The sequence below is a fragment of the Marmota monax genome, unplaced genomic scaffold, assembly GCF_021218885.2.
Source record: "Marmota monax isolate L192 unplaced genomic scaffold, Marmota_monax_Labrador192_F-V1.1 WCK01_AAM20220418_F8-fsc00060, whole genome shotgun sequence".
Taxonomy (NCBI): domain Eukaryota; kingdom Metazoa; phylum Chordata; class Mammalia; order Rodentia; family Sciuridae; genus Marmota; species Marmota monax.
Genome location: NW_026692826.1, coordinates 3,549,961 through 3,569,712, shown reverse-complemented (window position 1 = coordinate 3,569,712; position 19,752 = coordinate 3,549,961). Strand labels below are relative to the sequence as shown.

Here is a 19,752-nt window from a genome sequence, read left to right as displayed (position 1 = left end):
TCCTTCCCTCCCACAGAGACTGGGATGATTCCATTTCACAGGGATGGCTCCCAAGTCCTGGAGGAAGATTCTTCTCCATTACAAAGTTCATGAGAACCTCCCTTGGATTTTAAAAAGATTTACATGCATTTCAAAGAGTTGAAGAGACCAAAACAGATTTGAGTTTTCTAAAATTAAGGCTACAGGAAAGGAAAGAGTGGAGAACAGCAGAGGGACAGGGGTCAGCTGCCAGAGCCCCTCTGGAAGGTTCTTTAGACTGCAGCAGTGTTTCCCAAAGCCAGTTCTGTGGTCACTGCTGTGGAATGTTCTGGAGTGCTTCCTGAAAAACAGATTCCCAGGCCTCGTCTCCAAGTCTGCAGATGAGAGTGATGTACGCGGCTCCACATGATCATCAGCACTTTGCACTGAGGCTTGACCTGAGTGGGAGACCTGTCGAGTCTATTCCAGTGCACTTTTATTTCTAGTGTTTTAATGTGCAATTATCTGAATGTGCCTTGGCAAAAATCAGGAATTAGAAATTAGACAAATATATAAAAAGAGAAAAGGAAGTAGACGCAACCCGACCTGTGCTTGGTCCACCAAGGAGAATACCTCTTGTGGGAACTCTCACCTTTGGCTCAAAACCTCCCTCAGTCCTGATCAGGATTATTTGCCCTTGGGAATCTGGCTTCCTGTTAAAATAACTTAACAGTAAACTCAGAAAATTGACAAAGAAAGAAATCCCCTGTTTAGTAAGGTAAAGAAATATGTTATCCAGTATGAAATTACTTCATATTGCTCCTATAAGCAAGGTATATGTATCATGTGTGTATATATGTTATATATATATATATATATATATATATATAAGTTTATATATAAAAATATATTATAAGTAACATAGATGCATAATGGATGTGTTCTTACAGTAATGTAATGAAAGTGTTGCTTTAAGAAGGGTCATTGGTATCAAGAAACAATGAAAATATGACTTCTCAGTTGGGTTTGGGTCCTTGAGGCCCTCCCTTGTGGGTCTGGAAGTTGCTAGGAGGACTCACAGGACTCAGCACTGCTGGATTTCAGCAAAAGGATCCAAAGTCAGTGAAGGAGAAAGATGCACAGGGCCAAATGGGAAGGATTGACTGATACCCCAGAAGAAAAGCACGTGCTTAGCATACACCAGGCTGACGTGGAGACAGTCTAAGCACAATGAGCTCCATCAGTCCAGCAGTGGTAGAAAGGCACAGTGAAGCCGTGTTCCGACGTGCCAGCCAAGGACTGGCTCTTCTGGGGACCGTACTCTGGGGCCGCTATAGGAAGTCTTCTACGGGTGCTGACTCACTAATGAAGTGGGCAAGACATGCCCAGTTCTTGGCATTCTGACTTATGGTGCATTTGAATAATGTGTGTTTACAAGCAACGAGGCGAGTATGCAGAAAGCGTGAGACTAAGACGTACTTGGGCAAGAGGGTGAGACATCTCATATAATAGACTCAGTCATGAAATTTTTCTCAATAAATACACAAAACCAAAGATGTTTACCCTGCTTTTGTCCTCATGCTGACTTGAGCACCCTCGCCATAGGCCAGTCACCATGGAGCACCCATCTCATGGTACAGCGTGGTGACACGGATGGAGCCAAGATCACTAATGCAGTCCTGCTGCCTTGTGGAGGTACAGCGTGGGCCCTTCTAGACTGTGTGCTTCTCGGCTGGCAGAGTTCCAAAGTGCTTGAGCTGGTCGGCAAACTGTTTTACAGCAAGAGAGGCAAACTGTTAACAGAAATCGCACTTTAGGTTAGAAACCTGCTTCCTTTGGGTTGTTCAGTGATTATCGGGTAATTATTCAGAGTCTCTGTTTCTTATGTTCCCCAGTTAAAATCTGACAACATTTTTCTTTTGGGAAAGAATACTTGTTATTTACTCAGAAGAAAGATTGGAGGTTGATGTCATGGTTTCTGAAAATCATTTATTCCCTACAACCTTCTTGCTATAAAACAGGCTAAAGTTTCTGCAATACAAAGAGCATAAAACTGATTTACACAAAGACAAGTGACCTTTGAAAACTCGGGCTATCGCCAGGCCCATATTCATCTGATGCGTATTTCATTTTTGATGCAACGAACTTTGGGCTTTCGTTATGTCCAGTCTAAGATTGTTTTATGTTCGTTGATGGACACTACCTCTGTCCTTCCCCAAGACCTGACTCTTACTGCAGGAACAAGCATCCTCCATTGCATGACTAGCTCAACACAAAACAAACGAAATTATTTATTTAACTCTAATTGGGAATGCGTGCATATAAAATGTAAGTGTGTGTGTAATGTACACTATTAGTAGTTTATGTTATGTGCTGTTTAAAATACTTAAAGGATGTCTGTGTGTTTTAGTTCAGTCCCCTAGTGACCCTTGGGTTTTATTTCATCGTCATCTCACGACGGCAAAGATAAAGAGACTGAATGTCCTTCCATGAGATCTTCCAAGGAAAGAATTAGAATACAGGACAAGGCCCCACGGCTTCCCTCCTCCGTGTCTGTGTTTCCAGCCAACCGAAGTCTAACGGAGATGAAGTTTGGGCATTTTCCTGCATCATCCAGAGAGTTAGACTGGGAATGACCTTCTCCTGCACACTCTGTCAGCTCACACCTCTCCACCCTGCGCCCGCACCACTGGGTGCATTCCATCTGGACAGAGAATGAGAGCTAACATTTCTTTCTCTTCTCAATGAGGCAAGAAAAGAGTAGTTGTAACCGATATTTTCCAGGACTTATCAGGGCTGGTTAGAGGCTTGGAATGCATGAGTTCTTCTGGCTTGTTTTCTGGTCCAGTTATTTAGGGTATTAGTTACTCGGTGTCTTCACGCCCTAACCCACCCCTCTCCAATAAAGGAGGAACCCCAGGCATTAGGGCTGCTCTGCCCGCCTGGCTCTGCCGGAAGGGCCCGGCAGCATTTCTGTCATGAACCATTTCTAAGGTTTATGACTAAGCCATAAATACTTGTCACCAGCAGAAACTTAGCCTGGAGGGTCACAGGCCTGGAGTAAATTACTCATTTATAAATTTCACTGACTTGCTTTAAATTGTTTTAACTGTATTTATCTTTTGTTATGGGAGGAGAAATAATGGCTTTATGGTTCAAGACATTTTTGTCCCCTTATGAATCAACGAGCATTGGCATGTAAGCAAAAATTCAGCAAAAATGTGGCCACTGAAACAGACAACGATTCTCCATTCTTCAGAGAAGGGCTTCAACCAAAGCTCTATTAACAGAACTTGGGGGAGAAAGTGAACGCTCTGAGCTGTTAACTCCCCAAAGCATCCCTTCCCATTTGCTTTTTCTTCTTCCACATGAGGACCAGCAAGCTGCATGGTCACCGGAGTCTGACCATTCATGCTACATCTGGCCAGACAGAGCAGGCAGGGGTGGGAAATGGCTCTGCCTCGGATGGTCCATGTTCCCGCTCTGAGGGGCTGAATCTGCACCTCTCCTCCATGCTTTTGCATTTATTTCTTAAGGGTAAATACTAGTTCCATGCCACTTTTTAAGTCACATAGGACTTTTCAAAATAATATAAATTCCATTTTCTATCGGTATTACCAGTTCATACGCCTTGAAATAGCATCCATGTAAATACTGAATGAATAAATGATCTGACTCCAGTGGTCACACATTGCTAGAAACAGTTAAAAATAGGAAACATTTCAAATTGAAACATTTGAAATTTGGATTTATAACTGACCAGTTGTGATACAAATGGTCACATTTTCAAGTGGATTCTACTTCTGAATTCATATAACTTAAAGCTTAATTAAAAATGTTGTCTGCATTCTTAAGCATTCTGTCTACTTCTAAGGAGTTCTACATCCTGCTCTATTAAAAACAGTCACTAAAATTTGGTAAAATGTTCTGTTTTATGCATGCAGACCTTTAAAATTTTGTCCTGATTTTTCCTAGTTAAAAAAGCAAGATACCTTTTAGAAAAATTTGGAAATACCAAAAAGCCTAAAGAAAACAATTGCTTTAAAGTTTTTAAAAATTGTCAAAGATTAAATATAATAAAGGTGTATAATATAATGGTTCGATACATGTCAATATTGTGTAATGATTACCATAATTAGCATGTCCCTTACCACCCATGCTGCACACTGGGTCCCCTCAACTTGCTCATCTTACCACTGAACGTCTGTACCCTCTAACATTTCCACCATCTCTGCACCCTCAGCTCCTGGAAACCACTGTTTTCCTATTATTGTTTTGACAATTCTAGATGACACTACAGGTGAGATCATGTGGCGTTTGTCTTTCTATGTCTGGCTTATGTCACTTAGCGTAATGTCCTCTAGGTCCATATATGTTGTCACAAGTCTCAGGATTTCATTGTCAAAAAAAACCCAAATAATCCAAATGAAAAAAAAATGGGCACTAGACTTGAAAAAAAAGAAGACATAACACTGGCAATTAGGTACCTGAAAAAATGGTCAACATCACTACTCATCAGGGAAAAGCAAATCAAAGCCACAGTGAGATAGATACCACCTCAACCTGTTAGGAGAGCTGCGATCAACAAGACAAGAGATCATCAAGGTTGGTGAAAATGTGGAAGGAAAGGAAGCCATCTACCTTGTTGGGAATTTAAAGTGCAATACCATTGTGGAACATGGTGTGGAGGGGCTTCAATAAAAATAGAACTACTGTACCACGAGAGCAATCTCTCTGTTGGGTGAACCACAAAGGAACACCGTCAGTGTCTTGAAGAGACATCTGCACCCCATGTTCATGCAGCATAATTCATGATGGTCAGCAAGTGGGTACAGCCTCTGTGCCCATCCACAGACAAGTGGATTAAGAACACGTGGTTTATAGACACAACTGAATAATATTCAGCTTATAAAAGAAGGAAATTTTGCAGCAACACTGATTAACCTGGAGGATATATGCCAAGTGAAGTGAGCCAGGCACAGAGAGAAAAATACTGCATGGTTGATCTTTTTTTCCATATAGAATCTAGGATAAACAAATTTAAAGCATAAAAAAGTTTATCATTTGTCATTGTAGTAAAGCTCCTAGAAGACTGAGGGGGTCTAGACAGTGAGTTCTTGTCATGGAAAAACCTTTAGGGACAGTGGCGTAGGAGGGAAGAGGAGTCTGAGGACAGGATGGCGAGAGTTGGTGGAGAAGCATGATTTTCCACTTGTGCTGGGTCCAGACCCCTGCAGTCACCGTCACAAGTCTTCCACTTTCGGTCTCAGACGGAGGGAAGCTGTACTGTGCTATAGCCCACGCCCTTCCTGTGTGGCAAGATGGGCAAATCTGCTGTCCCAAAGAAAGACACAGTGAAGAGAACAGGTCAGGTACACATCAGTCCCATTCCCACCAGCCATGGGGACTGATGGGCTTCTCCTCAGGGGAGGTGCCCCACAGGTGTTCTGTGGGTGGCGATGGGTGGGGTGTGCTGGGCCAGGAGGACCGGGCAGAAGGCTGAAATGGTATCTGACCCGTGTGGGCTCACGCTCCAGAGGTGACTGTAGGATTAGTTCTGCATTCTTTGGAACGTCAGCTCATTAGAGTCCTACCACAGCTCCGTGGTGTCATCAGAACCGAGTCATCGCCACCACTGGAATAAAGAGAGAGGCCCACGCAGGGAAGGTAAAGGACGCCTCTGCTGGAGGCCCTCAGCTTCACCGTGACAGGCCCAGGACGAGGCTCCAGACTCCTGCGCCACTTCGGTCCATTTCTGGGAAACTCTGAGTTGGAGTAACATGCTTTTCCTGACTTTTATCATCAACTCAAATGTGGTTGAAAATATCTTTAAACGAAATTCTTCGGGTTAACATTAAAGTTACATACTGTTGTGTGTTCAGCGTAATGAACACGTCAAACATAAAAACTGGCCTCCCTTAGTAGGCTATTTCAGTGGCTATTTTCTTCTACAAAAGATTTTGTGCATGGGATTAGGAGCTTTTTGGAGTGTGTGTTCTACAGATTCTATTTCTTATGTTGTCGAATCCAGCTTAATCAAGGAACAAATACAAACCTGTGAGGGGTCAGAAATATTAAGGAGCCTCTAAAAGAAAATTGGGTTTTTTCCCTCAGTCCACCCTATTTTTACTGTCTTCTTTGTTCCTAATATTCCATCCTGATTGATACGCCCTTTCTTCATTTTCCAACCTTCCTTTTGTGGCATTAGTTGGATCCCTAATTTCTACTGTAATTTTGTTTTTTCTCCTAGGTAAAGCTGATAGCCAGTATCTCCTCTTTGTGGCTGGAGGGGTAGTTCTGTTGTTTGTTGTGGCAATCGTCATCATCATCGTCATTTCTTGTAACAGGTGAGTAGAACGAGTACCCCAATCTGGTCTGCCCTGAGTCACTGCGATGTTACAGGTTCTCTATTAATAACCCAACAATTTGTCAAGCTGTCTCAGCATCCACAGGTATTTCTTTGAATACGGCTCTTACTCAAGGGGGGAGGCGTTAATATCAGAAGCCAAAGCCAGAGAGAGTCCTTCCCTGAGGGATGGGCGGAGCCGGCAGCCTGCCTGCCTGTTCCCCATCTCTCGCCCCCTCCTCCAAGAAAATAGCTGCCAGTGAAGGCGTGTGTGTGTGTGTGTGTGTGTGTGTGTGTGTGTTTGTGTTTGTAAGTAAGAGAGGATAATGCCTTAACTTAAGCATTCATCAGGTATCTATTGTGCAAAGTGGTGAAGGAGATGTAGGCAAGCTCCCATTCTAATAAGCTAACAGTAAACTTAAACTGGTGGCATACTTTCTGAACAGTGGTCTAGATGCTACTGTTAAGAATTACTGAGGAAGAAGACTGGGAGGCTCACCCCAGAGACAGTGGGCAGTCATCCGTAATCAGCAGCAGCTTCCTGCTACTCATGGTGTGGCGCAGGGGATTTTCTTAGCGGGCCCTTTCTTCTCCAGACTCTCCGTGTCTGCCGACCCATTTGCCTAGCACTGGTTGGTCCTTTTAGAATCACACTGGGTTGGAATTATTCCTTATACTGTGGGCCAAGGACAGTGGTTGGATTGTGTGTTCTACAGATTCTACAGGCGTCTGTGGGGATAGGCTTGTTAAGGGAGAAAGGGACCATGCTTCGCACGTCTCTCTTATAGGTCTGTGATGGCACAGATGTGCTTGTTGGCTGTGCACATTGCCACATCTGCTCCACTCCCACATAATGTGCAGCTCCTTAACAGGATTGCCAGGAGGTTTCTGCATCTCCTCTGCATGTCCTTGACCTTTGCCTCTTCTGCCACGCCCCTGCCCTCTCCAGCCTGCCCTCCTGTTCTCAGACCATCCTCTCTCTAAACCATTGGAATTTCCTAGTTCCTCTTTTGTCCTCCTCCTGATTAACACTGTGTTACCCTCCCACTGCAACCAGAGTAGTCTTAACCTCATCAGCCCTGTCACTGAAGGTGCTCTGCTCTCTGACTGCAACTTAATTTTTGTCCATAGTTTCTACTTTATTTACTTTCTCTAAAATTCACAAATTTTTATTAAAACTATGACATTTATTCTTTGAGCACACCCACTGTCTTTCATTTGCTATGCTCCCCAAATACAGTTTCCCTGTATTTGCCCTTAATCTTGTGCATTATAACAGGCAAGACACCAGTCCCCTCTGTGAGGGCTGTCTTGAATCTCTGTCCCTGGGATAGACATGAAGTCACCATCCAGAATCATCTTGCACTCCTATCTGCTACTCCTCACATCCTGCTTTGTATTTTAATTGTATTCAGGCTTGTCTTCCCTACTGTGGTATTCCTAATGGCAGGACTGTGTTTTATTTATGTTTTAGTGTTTGATAGCATTCAGCAGCTAATCTTCCCAAGCAGTGGAGGGTCAGTGATCATCTGCCTAATTAAAGGGGAACAGGGCCAGTCCTTTCACCTTTCTCTGCATCGTGGCTGCCCTGAGTCTTTCCCTGACCAGAAATTAGCAAATGGAGGCAGGGGCCCCGGGGTTAGTGTCCTAGAGGGTTTCTCTACTGCCTCACGTTGGCTGATGAAAATGCAGACGGGGCAGAGGGAGTCTTGGGGAATAGGCAGCGTGACTGAGAGAACGCGGGGTGGACAGACCTCTGCAGGGTCACAGATGTTGGACAGGACAGGCTTTGCTTCATGAAAACACTTTGCTTTCACATGAGTAGTTAAACTGAACTGTGGAGTATACTGTCCCTCTTGGGTCAAGGCGATGGGAAGATTAGTGGACGCGAGTGTCTAATCAAGGGTGAACTCCACAAAGGAAAGGGCACGGTTCTTCCTGCCTTGTCTGGTCTCCCTTTGTGGCTGTTACTTGGTTGGAAATGTTTTGGAAAATGACCCAAGGGTTTCACCAATGACCCCTGAACCCTGTCTGACCAACCATTTGAGATAATCCCTCAGCCTCAGATGTGCAAGTCTGACTTCAGAGGGGATGCCCAGTCACCTGCTCCAGGGGCACTGGAAACGGCTCCTCTATCCTGGGTTGGTAGGGGTCAGAACAGCAACAGTAAGAATGGAGCATGCTGGGGGTGCACAGTGCGGGTGAGCACCAGGAGAGTCGGCTTGTGTTCTGGGCACGGACACCTGTGTCCTGGGAAGAGCTTGAATCCTTAGGGAAACGTCAGACACTTGTCTGCAGATTGCTGTCAGTGCTCATGCTTATGATGAAGGTGGCATCTGGTTTTCCTGGCACCTTCCTGGTTTCAGCACTTCATCCCAAGGAGATGCCTTAGTCCCCGGCAAATGGGAACAGCTGGTCAACTTAGATCAAATGGTGATGTTCACTACCTTTGTTTTACAGACAGAGGACTGGTCTTTTGAGATGCAAAACACTCAGCCACTAGATAGCAGAGCACAAGTTACACAGAGTCTGATTCCAAGCCCAACCTTCTCTTTCATTCCTCATGTTGCATGCTCCAGGCTTATTTCAACACACAGACACAGCGATCCGTCCGGGAAAGTTAGCTGTATGTTATGGGATAGACTTGTGCACCCTGGTTTAATTAAAGATCAAAGGTCATAGACCTGTGCCTTGGCTTCCTCATCTGTAAACAAAAGGTGATAATAGTAGCCTTATGATAGATTCCTTTGAGGAATAAATTATGTAATTTATACAAAACACTTAGAAATGAATTTTGCATGTAGTAAATTTACACAGAGAATAAGTGAATTAAAGAATAATCAACATAAATAAGGATAATAATAAGTAAATTAATGCCTATAGAATAAGATGAAGACTGTTAACATAGTAGAATTTCCAAATTACTAGAAGAGATCATTAGAATCAATATCCACTACTGAATAACCTTTCCTTGAAGAGTGACTATCATGTTTTCTAGATTTTTAATAAGGAATTGAGATCTCATCTTACAAAACACAGAACAAAACAAACCTCTATATTTTTGCATGGAATCCACCTCTTCTGTTGTTCAACAGGAATCTTCGCTTTAGGGAGATGGAAGAGAGGTTGACTTTCCCCAGAATAATTGTCTTCACACTTGGATATGTTATTTCTCCTTTGTTCGACTACAGTAGCCTCTTCTTTCCTTCTCTTGTGTTTGCTCTTTTAAGATTTCTCCAGAAGTTAGGTTTCATAAGCGTCATTGGAACTGTGGAGAGTTTGTGGAGTACTGTGGTTGCAGATGGTTGCCGGCCACATCAAAGTGACTCTGAGAGAAGGGAAGCCTCAGAGTTGGGTGGGAGGGCTGAGGGCTGATGCTACCTGTAACCAGCCACGTGACTCTGGGCAAGTCTCCCTTCCTCTCTGCACCTCAGTTTCCTAGCCTGTTAAGTTTAGAATTTTGATGAGATCTGAAGAAAATCATCCATACAGGTTATATAGAATAACACCTGGACGATTTTATAACACTGAGCTCTGTTAGTGCAGTCACCTAAGAAGTTTCACTGTTGGCTTTCAAACATGTTTTAATCATGAAAATCTCTAAGTCCAAGATTCCATGGAGAAGGCTGGAAGCCCTTCTAACATGGGTTCTCAAGGAGAGTAATTACCATGGACACTGCTGGACAGCTACGGAGCTGTGTGCACCCTCCCGGGAGTGTGGGAGAGGTGTGCAAAGTGAGTGTCAGTCACTAGAATGCTGGACAAATATGTGTGGAGCACCTGTGGCTGGTCACGAGCACATATTCAGTAGGGGACATGGGCTGGGAACACGCCGAGGGGTACCATGCTGGACTGCAGCGTCTTGACGTTTCCTGTTGACTGTGTGTTTTAGAAGGAGGAGGAGACAGAAGTCCACCCCATTTAAAGAGTCCTGGGATACAAAGAGTAAGGTGAGTTCACCTGGAATTGTCATTTTCCCCCTTTCGTGCTTTACAAATATCTTGTAAAGTCTGTCTATTTTGCAGTTATGGATCTTATTTTTTGTTTTATTTTTAATAAACTGGCAATGCAGTTGATAATTCAAATATTGATAATTCAAGTACCAGCTTATTTGAGGAAGCAGTTACTCTCTGTACTACTCTATTAATACCTTTTGACACCAAGTTTTTTTTAATATCAATATGAATAAAGGAGCAATTACACTGACACAGTAAGAATCAATCCTGTGCATTACCGAAATCTGCACTAGTTTTCTAGGACTACTATTACAAAGTACACAAACTGGATAGTTTGAAACAGCACACACTTATTCCCTCATGACTCTGGAGGGTTGAAGTCCAGAAAGAGGTGTGAGAAGACTGGTTCCTTCCTGGGGTGAGATGGTTCCAAGCTTTTCTCCCAGCACCTCCTGGTGGTTGCCTGCAATCACTGGCTGTCCATGGCTTGTATACACATCCAATTCTGCCTGTCTTCACCTGGGGTCTCCCCTGTGTGTGTCTGTGTCTCTCCTCCTATCAAGAAACCAGTCATCTTGGAGTAAGGGGCAGCCTCCTACCCCAGTGCATCCTGATGTTCACGTCACTAATTTTATCTGCCAGTATCTTATTTCCAAAGAAGGCCACCTAACGATGTTTGGAGAAGGATGTGAGTTTTAGGGGGACCCTATTCAAACCAGTAAAGAGCATAACATTATTTTGATGTCATAAAGATATTGTGATGATTAAATTAATCTGACCTACATTCAAGGCTCAGAAGCAAAGCGTGCATATAAAAGGACATAATATATGATATTTGTTACTATTATTACCTTTAATTAATTATGAATTAATGAATGCTCAAATTACATTATAAACCTAAAGAACTTTCTTGTGGGTTTCAGGAGTCTGATGAACTATTAAAATTTCCATCTCGCTCTACTTTGCTACTGCGCATATTGTTTGGTTGAAGTAATAGAAACTTTGGAGTTTGTAGATAACAGTGATGCTTAATTTCATGTTCATTGCCTCCAGCGTATGTCACATATTGCTCTCTTGTGCACATATTATTCTGTTTATTAAAATTCGCAATCCAATGCTTGCGTTAGGATTTCACACACAGCATTGGGGAGGTTATTCATGGGTGGAATCAGTGCCCTTGTAAGAAGAGAGGCCAGAGCTTCCTTCCTCCTCTCTGCTTTCTGCACAAAAAGTCTGGACACAAGGAGAAGATGGCCACCAGATCAAGTAGGCAGCCCTCGCCACACATTTGGTCTTGGATTTCATAGCTCCAGAACTGCAAGAAATAAATGCTTGTTGTTTAAGACACTTAGTCTGTGCTGTTCTATTATAGCTTGCCTGAGTTGACAAAGGCAAACATTTTCTCAAGTGCTATCCAAAATCACATTGATTTCTTTTTGCTTTAATTATTTGCCCTTGAATTCAACACGGCTAAAAAGTCAAATACTTAAGCACCCAATACAGGTGCTTCAGACTTCTTAATAATCTGTCAACTTAAAATTTTCTGTTATTAAGCAGTTACTCTTTGCAAGTCAGATGTGTTTTTCTGACTGACTCACAGCTGGCTTCTTAGCACCATATGCAGGCTCCAGCGGCTCGGCTCCTCCAGCTGTTGCCTGGCACACAGTGGATGCTGCCCAGCCAGGTCCACTTAGTGGCTTCTTTTGTTCCTAGCTATTTGCCTGCTAAATTCAATCCAAAGGAATATTTATTGTTATGAATTTTGAAGAAAGGAGGATGCTTTAGGACTATGTTAGGTATCCAGTTCTTCCAGGCTTTAGAATAATGGTATTTATTATATCGAGGACAATTTAAAATTTTGATAGTAAGAGGGACTGTGAAGGATGAAGAGGATAGACCTATTTGATTATTTTTCTATTCCTCACAGGTGATGTAAGTAAGAAAGCACCTGGATTTTCCTTCTGCTTTCTTCTTGCAAACACCAAAATCATTCTAACTTTTGAAACCACTCACCAGAAGATCTCTCTTGCTTCTCTTTTATCTCTCTCAATTTTGCTCTTTCTCACACCTGTATATTTTGTCACATGTGCACATTCATCTTGTCACATGTGCACATCACTTGATTAAAGTAGAGAATATTAATGGTTATGTACCATCAGCTTGAAGGAGAAAGTTTGTTGCATAGTTCTTTCATTGTGTTCAGTTGATTATTGTTAAAGCTAGGACACTGTGTACTCTAAGAGTAGTTATTAATTAAGGCATCATTCAGTAGACATTGATGGATGCCCACTATAGGAAATACCAACCTACTTTTGCATCTAAAAAGGAAATTCATAGCACAATACAGCATTAAAGATCTGGATTATGTTTATGCTGCATCTTATTCAAAATCCTATAAATCAAGAAAGTGATTTCTAACCAAAGTTCTATACAATGGAGGGAGTGTTTTAGAAATTACTTGTAGTGGAATTTTGGCCTACATTATGGTTCAATTGAGAGATTTATGTTGAATATCTTTACTAGCTGATGAAACACACTGAATGATTGATACCATTGCTGTTTATTTTGTAGGCAGCCAACAACTACAGAAGCCCCTTCTCCATCACTCAACCCATGGAAGACACAAGGGAGGACATCTATGTCAACTATCCTACCTTCTCTCGAAGACCAAAACCTAGAGTCTAAGCTTTTCTCTTGATATCAGCTAACTAATGATGACTATTAAATACATGGATCTTTATAATTTCTTCCTACCACCCAGTGACTGTCTTGATTCCAGTTGACTAAACTTCTTTCATTGGTAGAGAAAACACTGCATGACCTAGAGAACATCCTGAACAGGAGTGCTTCAGGACACCTGAGTCATGTTAGCTCATACATAAGGAAAACTTGCTGGATCAAGCAACAGAGGAACAGGGGAGACCAGACTTGAGTGAGCGTTACTTACCAGGGCTCTAATGTTGTGTCTAGATTTAGACATGGCCGTAAGCTGGTTCAGATCCCCTCCCACAGCAGTGGATGCACTTGTCTGGCTTTGGCCTAACTCCCATGCTGGCTTTTCTGTGTGCTTTCAAGATGGCAGCCAACCACTGAAGTCATTTGTGACACTGTTTGCATTGGATGAAGTGTTTGTTTTTTTTTTTTAACGCAGCAAACATATTCGATTATTTGCCTATCATCAAGCAGGCATTGTGGTCATTAAGGTGAGATAGCTTACCTTAATTAAGGGTTCACCTGTAAGAGCTGGAGGTGGGGACAAAGCACATGAAGGGGCAATTCAGGGTATTAAAGAAGGAAAGGAACCAGGAAGCTGTGGTTGTTACTAAATGTTGACTGCAATGACATTCCAAGACATCTCTTACTAACCCACTAAAAAGTGAAACTAGATTAGTTCTCTCTCTCTCCTCTCTTCTAGAATCTTCTCTATCATCCATAGTCCAGAAGAATACCTGGCAGCACAATGAATGAAGTCAGAGAAAGATAAATGTGACAGGGTTACCATTTTCTTTTCTAATAGAAAATAAATTTATCTCTGAATCTATGTAGAATTCTTGCCACCACCCTGGGCCTAGCCTAATGAGGAAGTGTGATAGAGGGTCCAAGAATAAATAATGTAAATACTTTTAATATTGATTTTTTTTCTTTTTGCTACCTTTGAGAATTATTTTTACTATCCAAATTCTCTCAAAATGGACAGGAACCTAGGCATTAAGTTCTCTAAAAATAGTTTTGTGTGAAACTTGAATACATGAAGAGAGAACATGGTTGGAAGTGGTGCTATAGGGTTGTAGGGTAGAAATTTGAGCCTGGAGTCGGGAGGGTATGGAGAGGAAATAGGAAAGGAGGGAAAGTCATCGGGGAATAAAGTACAAAGGGAAATGTGGGCTTCACAGTTTGGACATCTACCCTTGTTTTTACTATCATTGCTGAAAGAACTTCATATTTGGATTCATGAACTGTTTCCATGAGTTTATCAGCATGACCCAGTGGAAAGGCCGTTCACCAGAAAACACTCTAGCATCACGTTTATCCAAGATGCTAGGGCCAAATCCCTGAGTTCACATTGTGAACCCATTTAGCACCATTTATAAAATAAGCTGTTTCTTTTTCTCAAAAAGTTTAAAACGATCTGGAAGATTCTGATAACCAAATTCTCATTGATTAATACAGGTGAGAAGTAAAACATTTCTACAGTCTTAACACGAAGGACTATAAATCCCTTCAAAAGAAAATAGCTACTGGGGTGACAGGCTTTCATGATGAAGCACTTATGTGTGCTAGCCCCCAGGATATCTGAAACTCATCTCTGTCTCCCTATTTTTAAATTTTTTTAAAATATCACACTCAAAATATTTATGGGCAGTATTTACTCTGTCCTTTTCTTCTTTTCCATGTGGTCTTGCTATTCGGGAGTTGGGAACCTCCTGCCGCCTGCTGAAGTTCTCCACTGCCTCAGCTCTTGGGCTGATGAGCTTCTTCCCCATTTCCTTCTGGGACACCCTAGCCAGGCACTGTCCTTGCAGTCTCTGTAATCTCTGTAATGCCACACCTACGGCACCAGGTCTTTGAACTCTACCCTCCCCCCTTGCTTTTCCTCTAATCTGTGCTTACTGACCTGGGAGTTACTAGGAAAATAGATCAAAACAGATCCTCAGAGTACAGATCAAGATGGGAATTAAACTATATTTGTGTTTTTATTTTTTTGCAAGATGCTGCTTTGGAAGCAAGATGCAGTCTTAAGATTTTTGTCTGTTTTACATGTATAATTTATATTGGTACATAATACATCATCAAATAAAACCTATGCTTCCTTTGAATACATGATTTTAATATTTACATTAAAAATTACTAATTAAGGAAATTAGGGTGGCATTGGTGGTATAGTGATGAGCATAGCTGCCTTTCAATTGAAGAGATTACTATTTGATAATATGGTAAGTGTGTTAAATGTCATTAAAGAGGATTCAGTTTATCAGGGAAAGAGCACATCTTTAATAAATATAACTTACAGTAACTGTGTATTGATTATATTGTTATCAGAGAGACTTTCAAACTTTGTGTACAGACTTTTATGTTTCCTGAGAAAATAGAGCACAAAGTTCTTTCATTTATTCATTCTTTCTTTTTCTTTTTTTCTTTTTGTGGAGATGGAGAGAAACGTGAGCCTTGTGCACGTCAGGCAAGTGCTCTGCCACTGAGCCCCACCTCCAGTCCAGAGTACGCAGTCCCTCAACTCACACTCACGTTTATAGATTGGGAGAAGTAAATGAGATTATAATTTTTAGTTAGGAAAAATTCAAATTTATAGGATGTTTTAAGTAATTCAGTTTATTATTAAAGTGCTATCCATATTTAAGTATGCTGAAAATCAATTTAAAAGACAAAGTACAATAAAAATAATTTTATTTGATTTGCTTTTACTTTAAATATCTAAATGCTATCAGTTTTTGTAAAATGTATCAAATAAAAATTTCCAGGACTTTGGATCACTTGCCTAGGATGTCTGAGGCCCTAGGTTCAATTCCCAGTACTGCAAATAATAATAATAATAATAATAAAATTACAGTTGTATTATAGTAATTTTTCAAATTGGGAAAGTCTACATTTTTAATTAGAGATCACTTTAATCCAATGCTTCTCCTAGATTTTATATAATATGCTATATTTTGTACCGCTTACATAGAATTCCAGTGAGATGCTTATAAAGTATAGGTGTAGATGCTAAACTGTGACAACAAGGTTAACCTTTTCACCATAATGATATGAAAATATCTTTGAAGATTGTAAAACTATAATATGAACATGAAATATTACTGGCTTATTATTATCACTGGTTTGGGTCATATTAAAATGTAATGTCTAGAAGGTGCTGACCTTCACATTTAGATTTTGATATCAGTTAATGTATATTTCCATTGTTCGGTTTATTGAAATTATTCTAGTAACCCTCTAGGATCTTGTAGATCTATCTGAAAATTAAAAGTAATTTGCTTTCCTTTAAATTTTCTATTGCTGTGATCCAATGAACTTCTCGAATCTACTGCAGTGCTTCTGAGGGAAATTTTATAGATCTTCAGGGTTGGTTTACATATCATATTTTTCTAGATTCAAAGCACTAACTATGTTGTAAGATGCTGTTAGAAAAAGTCTCATTTGGGGTGGTAATCCCAATCCCAAATCCGGGACGATCCTGCCTATTGTTCTTGTTTGATGAAGTTATATGGTTACCTTAATTAGAACACTGTTTCCAGTTATTTCAGATTTTCCATTTGTTGGCCATGCAAATGTTTGCCTTCATTTATTGTATTTTGTTGTTCTGAATGAATAAAATGTAGTGTACCATGACCATCAGTTTCATTTGCTATCAAAGAAGAGTAGGGAAAAATATGTCTACAGAATAAAATTAACCTTCAGAGTTAAAAATGCAGAAATGAAGTTTTTATATTCTGAACAGTTTGTAACATCTATCTCAAAGCAACATTCTGTGTGTTTTATATGCAGTGGACCAAAGAACTATAGGAAGTTTTTTAACCCCTTTTCTCTCTCTTTCTTTATGGCTTGATAAACCTCCATTGCGTACACATATGACATTTTCTTTATCCATTCATCTGCGGGCGGGCACCAACACTGGTTCCGTTGCTTGGCTTTTGTGAATCTTGCTGCTATAAACACTGTGATGCGTGCACTGCTACAGTGTGCTGCTACCTTATACAAAGGAGTGGGATAGCAGGGTCAAATGGTCGTTTCATTCCTAGTCTTTTGAGGAATTTCTATAGAACTAGAAATATTCATAAAATTCATATGGAAAAATAAAAGACCCAGAATTGCCAAACTAATACTAGCAATAATGGAGATGCTGGAGGCATCACAAACCTGATCTCAAATTATGGTTCAGATCTATAGTAACAAAAGTAGCATGGTGTGGGCATAAAAACAGACATTAAAACCAATGGAATAGAATAGAAGACACAGAGACAAATTCATATAGATACAGTCCCATGACAGGTGCCAAAAACATACACTGGAGAAAAGACAGCTTTTTAAACAAATGGTGCTGGGAACACTGGATATCCACATGAAGAAGAGTGAACTGGATCCCTGCCTCTCAACCTGCATGAAAGTCAACACAAAGTGCATCAGTGACGTAGGAATTAATGCAGAAACACTGAAACTGCTAGAAGAAAAAGGGTCAACACTCCATCATATTGGGGAAGGCACTGACTTCCTTACAAAGATTCCTAAATCTCAAGAAATAATACCAGGAATCAATAAGTGGGGTAGCATCAAATTAAAAAGCTTTTATATGCAAAATAAACCAGAGTGTAAAGAGAGCGCCTGCAGAATGGGAGAAAATCCTTGATAGCTACTCTTCAACAGGGGATTAATATCCAAAATAAATAAAGAACTAAAAAACTTAACACAAACAGCAACCCTCCCCCAAATAACCCAATCAATAAATAGACAAATGACCTCAACAGACATTCTTCAGAAGAAAAAGTACAAATGGCCAACAAATATATGGAAAAATGTTCAACGCCTCAGCAATCAGGGAACAGCCCATTCAGACGACACTGAGATTTCGTCTCTCTCCAGTTACGACGGCAGCCGTCAACACCAACAATAATCAATGCTGTCAGATGTGTGGAGAAAAGGAATGTTCTTGCCATGTCGGTGGACGGCGTGTTAGGACCACCTTGGAATGGCTCAGGTATTGGACACTCTGGTCAGGACTCACACTTTCAGGGCTGTTATGTCCCATGAGATAACCAACACCTTGCCACACGTATGTTCCTTTTCATGCTTGTTAAGCTCCTTGTTCTGAATCTCTGTCTTTTTGTGAGAAGAACACAACTCTTTCCTTTGGCTCATATTGATGGGGTATGTCTTTCTGCCACCCTTTAATTTTAAATTATGTGAGTCTTTGTATGGAAAATGAATTTCTTATGGACAACCTATAGTTGAATCTTTTTAAAAAAAATCCACGGTAACACTCTGTCTTCTAATTAGTTAATAGACCATTCAACTATAAGTGATTATTGACATAGTTGGATAGTATCTACCATGTTTGTGACTGTTTTCGATGATCACACCTATTCTTTGAATTTATATCTTCCCTTCTGTTTTCTTCCTTCCATAGTTTTAATTGTCCCCCCTCCCCATGTAACTCTGGTTTTTCCCTTAACATATTTTATTTGGTGTGCTCTGAGCTTCCTGATTCCACGGTTTAGTGTCTGTCGTTAATTTTGGCAAGTCTGTAGACACTATTATTTCAAATATTGTCTTCCTACATTCTCTTTTTATTCTCTTTCTGGGATCCTGATTATGTGCTCGTTTTGAAATCATTCCGTCGTTCTTGGATGATCTTTCTCTTTTCCTGCTTACCTTTTACTTTCAGAAGTTCATAGTGACCAGTCACGATCGCTGATCCCTTTTGTCCGCTGTGCCAGGTCTAGTGATGATCCCAACGAAGGCAGTGTTTGTTTCTGTCACCGTGCTTTCATTTCGAGCAGTTGATTCTTATTTCTTCTTAGAATCCCTTTCTCTGCCTACGCTACCCATCTGTTCTTGCTGGTTGTCTAGCTCCTCCACAGAGCCCTTAACCTGTTAAGGATGATTTCCATGTCTGATGACTCTGACGTGAGTCATCGCCTCTCTGGTCCAGTACTGGCTTTGTCTCCTCCCACCGTAGCTGGTCTTGCCTGTGAGCACGCGTCACAGTTTTTTCCTTGAAAGCCAGACCTAGCGTATGGCATATTGGGAACCAAGGTGGATAGGGCTTTGGTTTGCAGACTTACCTTAACCTGACCGGATGCTGGACTGAGTGGAAGTCCATCACAGCTATAGGTGCTAAATACTTTCATGTCCCTCTAGTGTCCTGTGGCTTTTGTTTGTGTGCTTGGTTTCATTTCTCTCTCTTTTTCTCTTTCCCTTTCTCTTCTGGCTTCCCTACCTACTCCCTGCTCAGAGAGGCTTTCTGTTCCAGTGCCTTCCTCTGTAATTCTCTGCCGTTGTCCTGGGACCCTGTGGCCGTGTGGTGAGTCACCACAGTGGAAGGAGAGCGTCTCTAATCTCATAATCAAGAATCAGGCTGTCAGTGGGCCTGAGACTGCAAGTTCTCTCGTGCTGTAGCTTCCACCTGCCCTTCACTTGCATTCCAGTGCATTCCCTTGAAAGCCTAACCCCGTTGACTTATGATTTTTTTTAATTTTATTTTTTCTTTCTTAGGTGGGATAGGTGGGCTGCAGGGTCTAGGACTTTGTGTGTGAACAGGTGAAGATCTTTTCCCTGGTGGTAGGCCTTTGTTACTGAGAAGCCGCTTGGCTTATTTCCTGAAGCTTCCCCTTCCCCTGCCAGAGCTGCGAGATTTGCCCTGGATCCTTGTATTGAGAACCTGGTGGGTGTCCTGGGGGGGAAGACTCAGAGCAAGTGGGGAGACCTTTCAAGTCTCTAGAGTTCACAAGAGGCTTTACTCATACTCATGACCAAATGGCA

At 41.3% G+C, this 19,752-nt stretch overlaps 1 protein-coding gene across 5 annotated transcripts in view; it reads left to right on the top strand.

Moving 5' to 3' along the window:
• The window catches only part of Cd226 (CD226 molecule), an 85,478-nt gene extending 68,873 nt beyond the window's left edge, over positions 1–16,605 (top strand). For 4 of the 5 annotated variants that reach the window (XM_058580673.1, XM_058580671.1, XM_058580670.1 and 1 more), the window contains 4 exons: positions 1,564–1,653; positions 6,209–6,305; positions 10,197–10,254; positions 12,832–16,605. In XM_058580673.1, the coding sequence (XP_058436656.1) occupies positions 1,564–1,653; positions 6,209–6,305; positions 10,197–10,254; positions 12,832–12,945 (359 nt within the window). In that variant the 3' untranslated portion in view covers positions 12,946–16,605. The remainder of the gene's footprint in view (positions 1–1,563; positions 1,654–6,208; positions 6,306–10,196; positions 10,255–12,831) is intronic. The other variant, XM_046448640.2, reaches the window with a different exon arrangement.
• Positions 16,606–19,752: the final 3,147 nt, after the last annotated feature.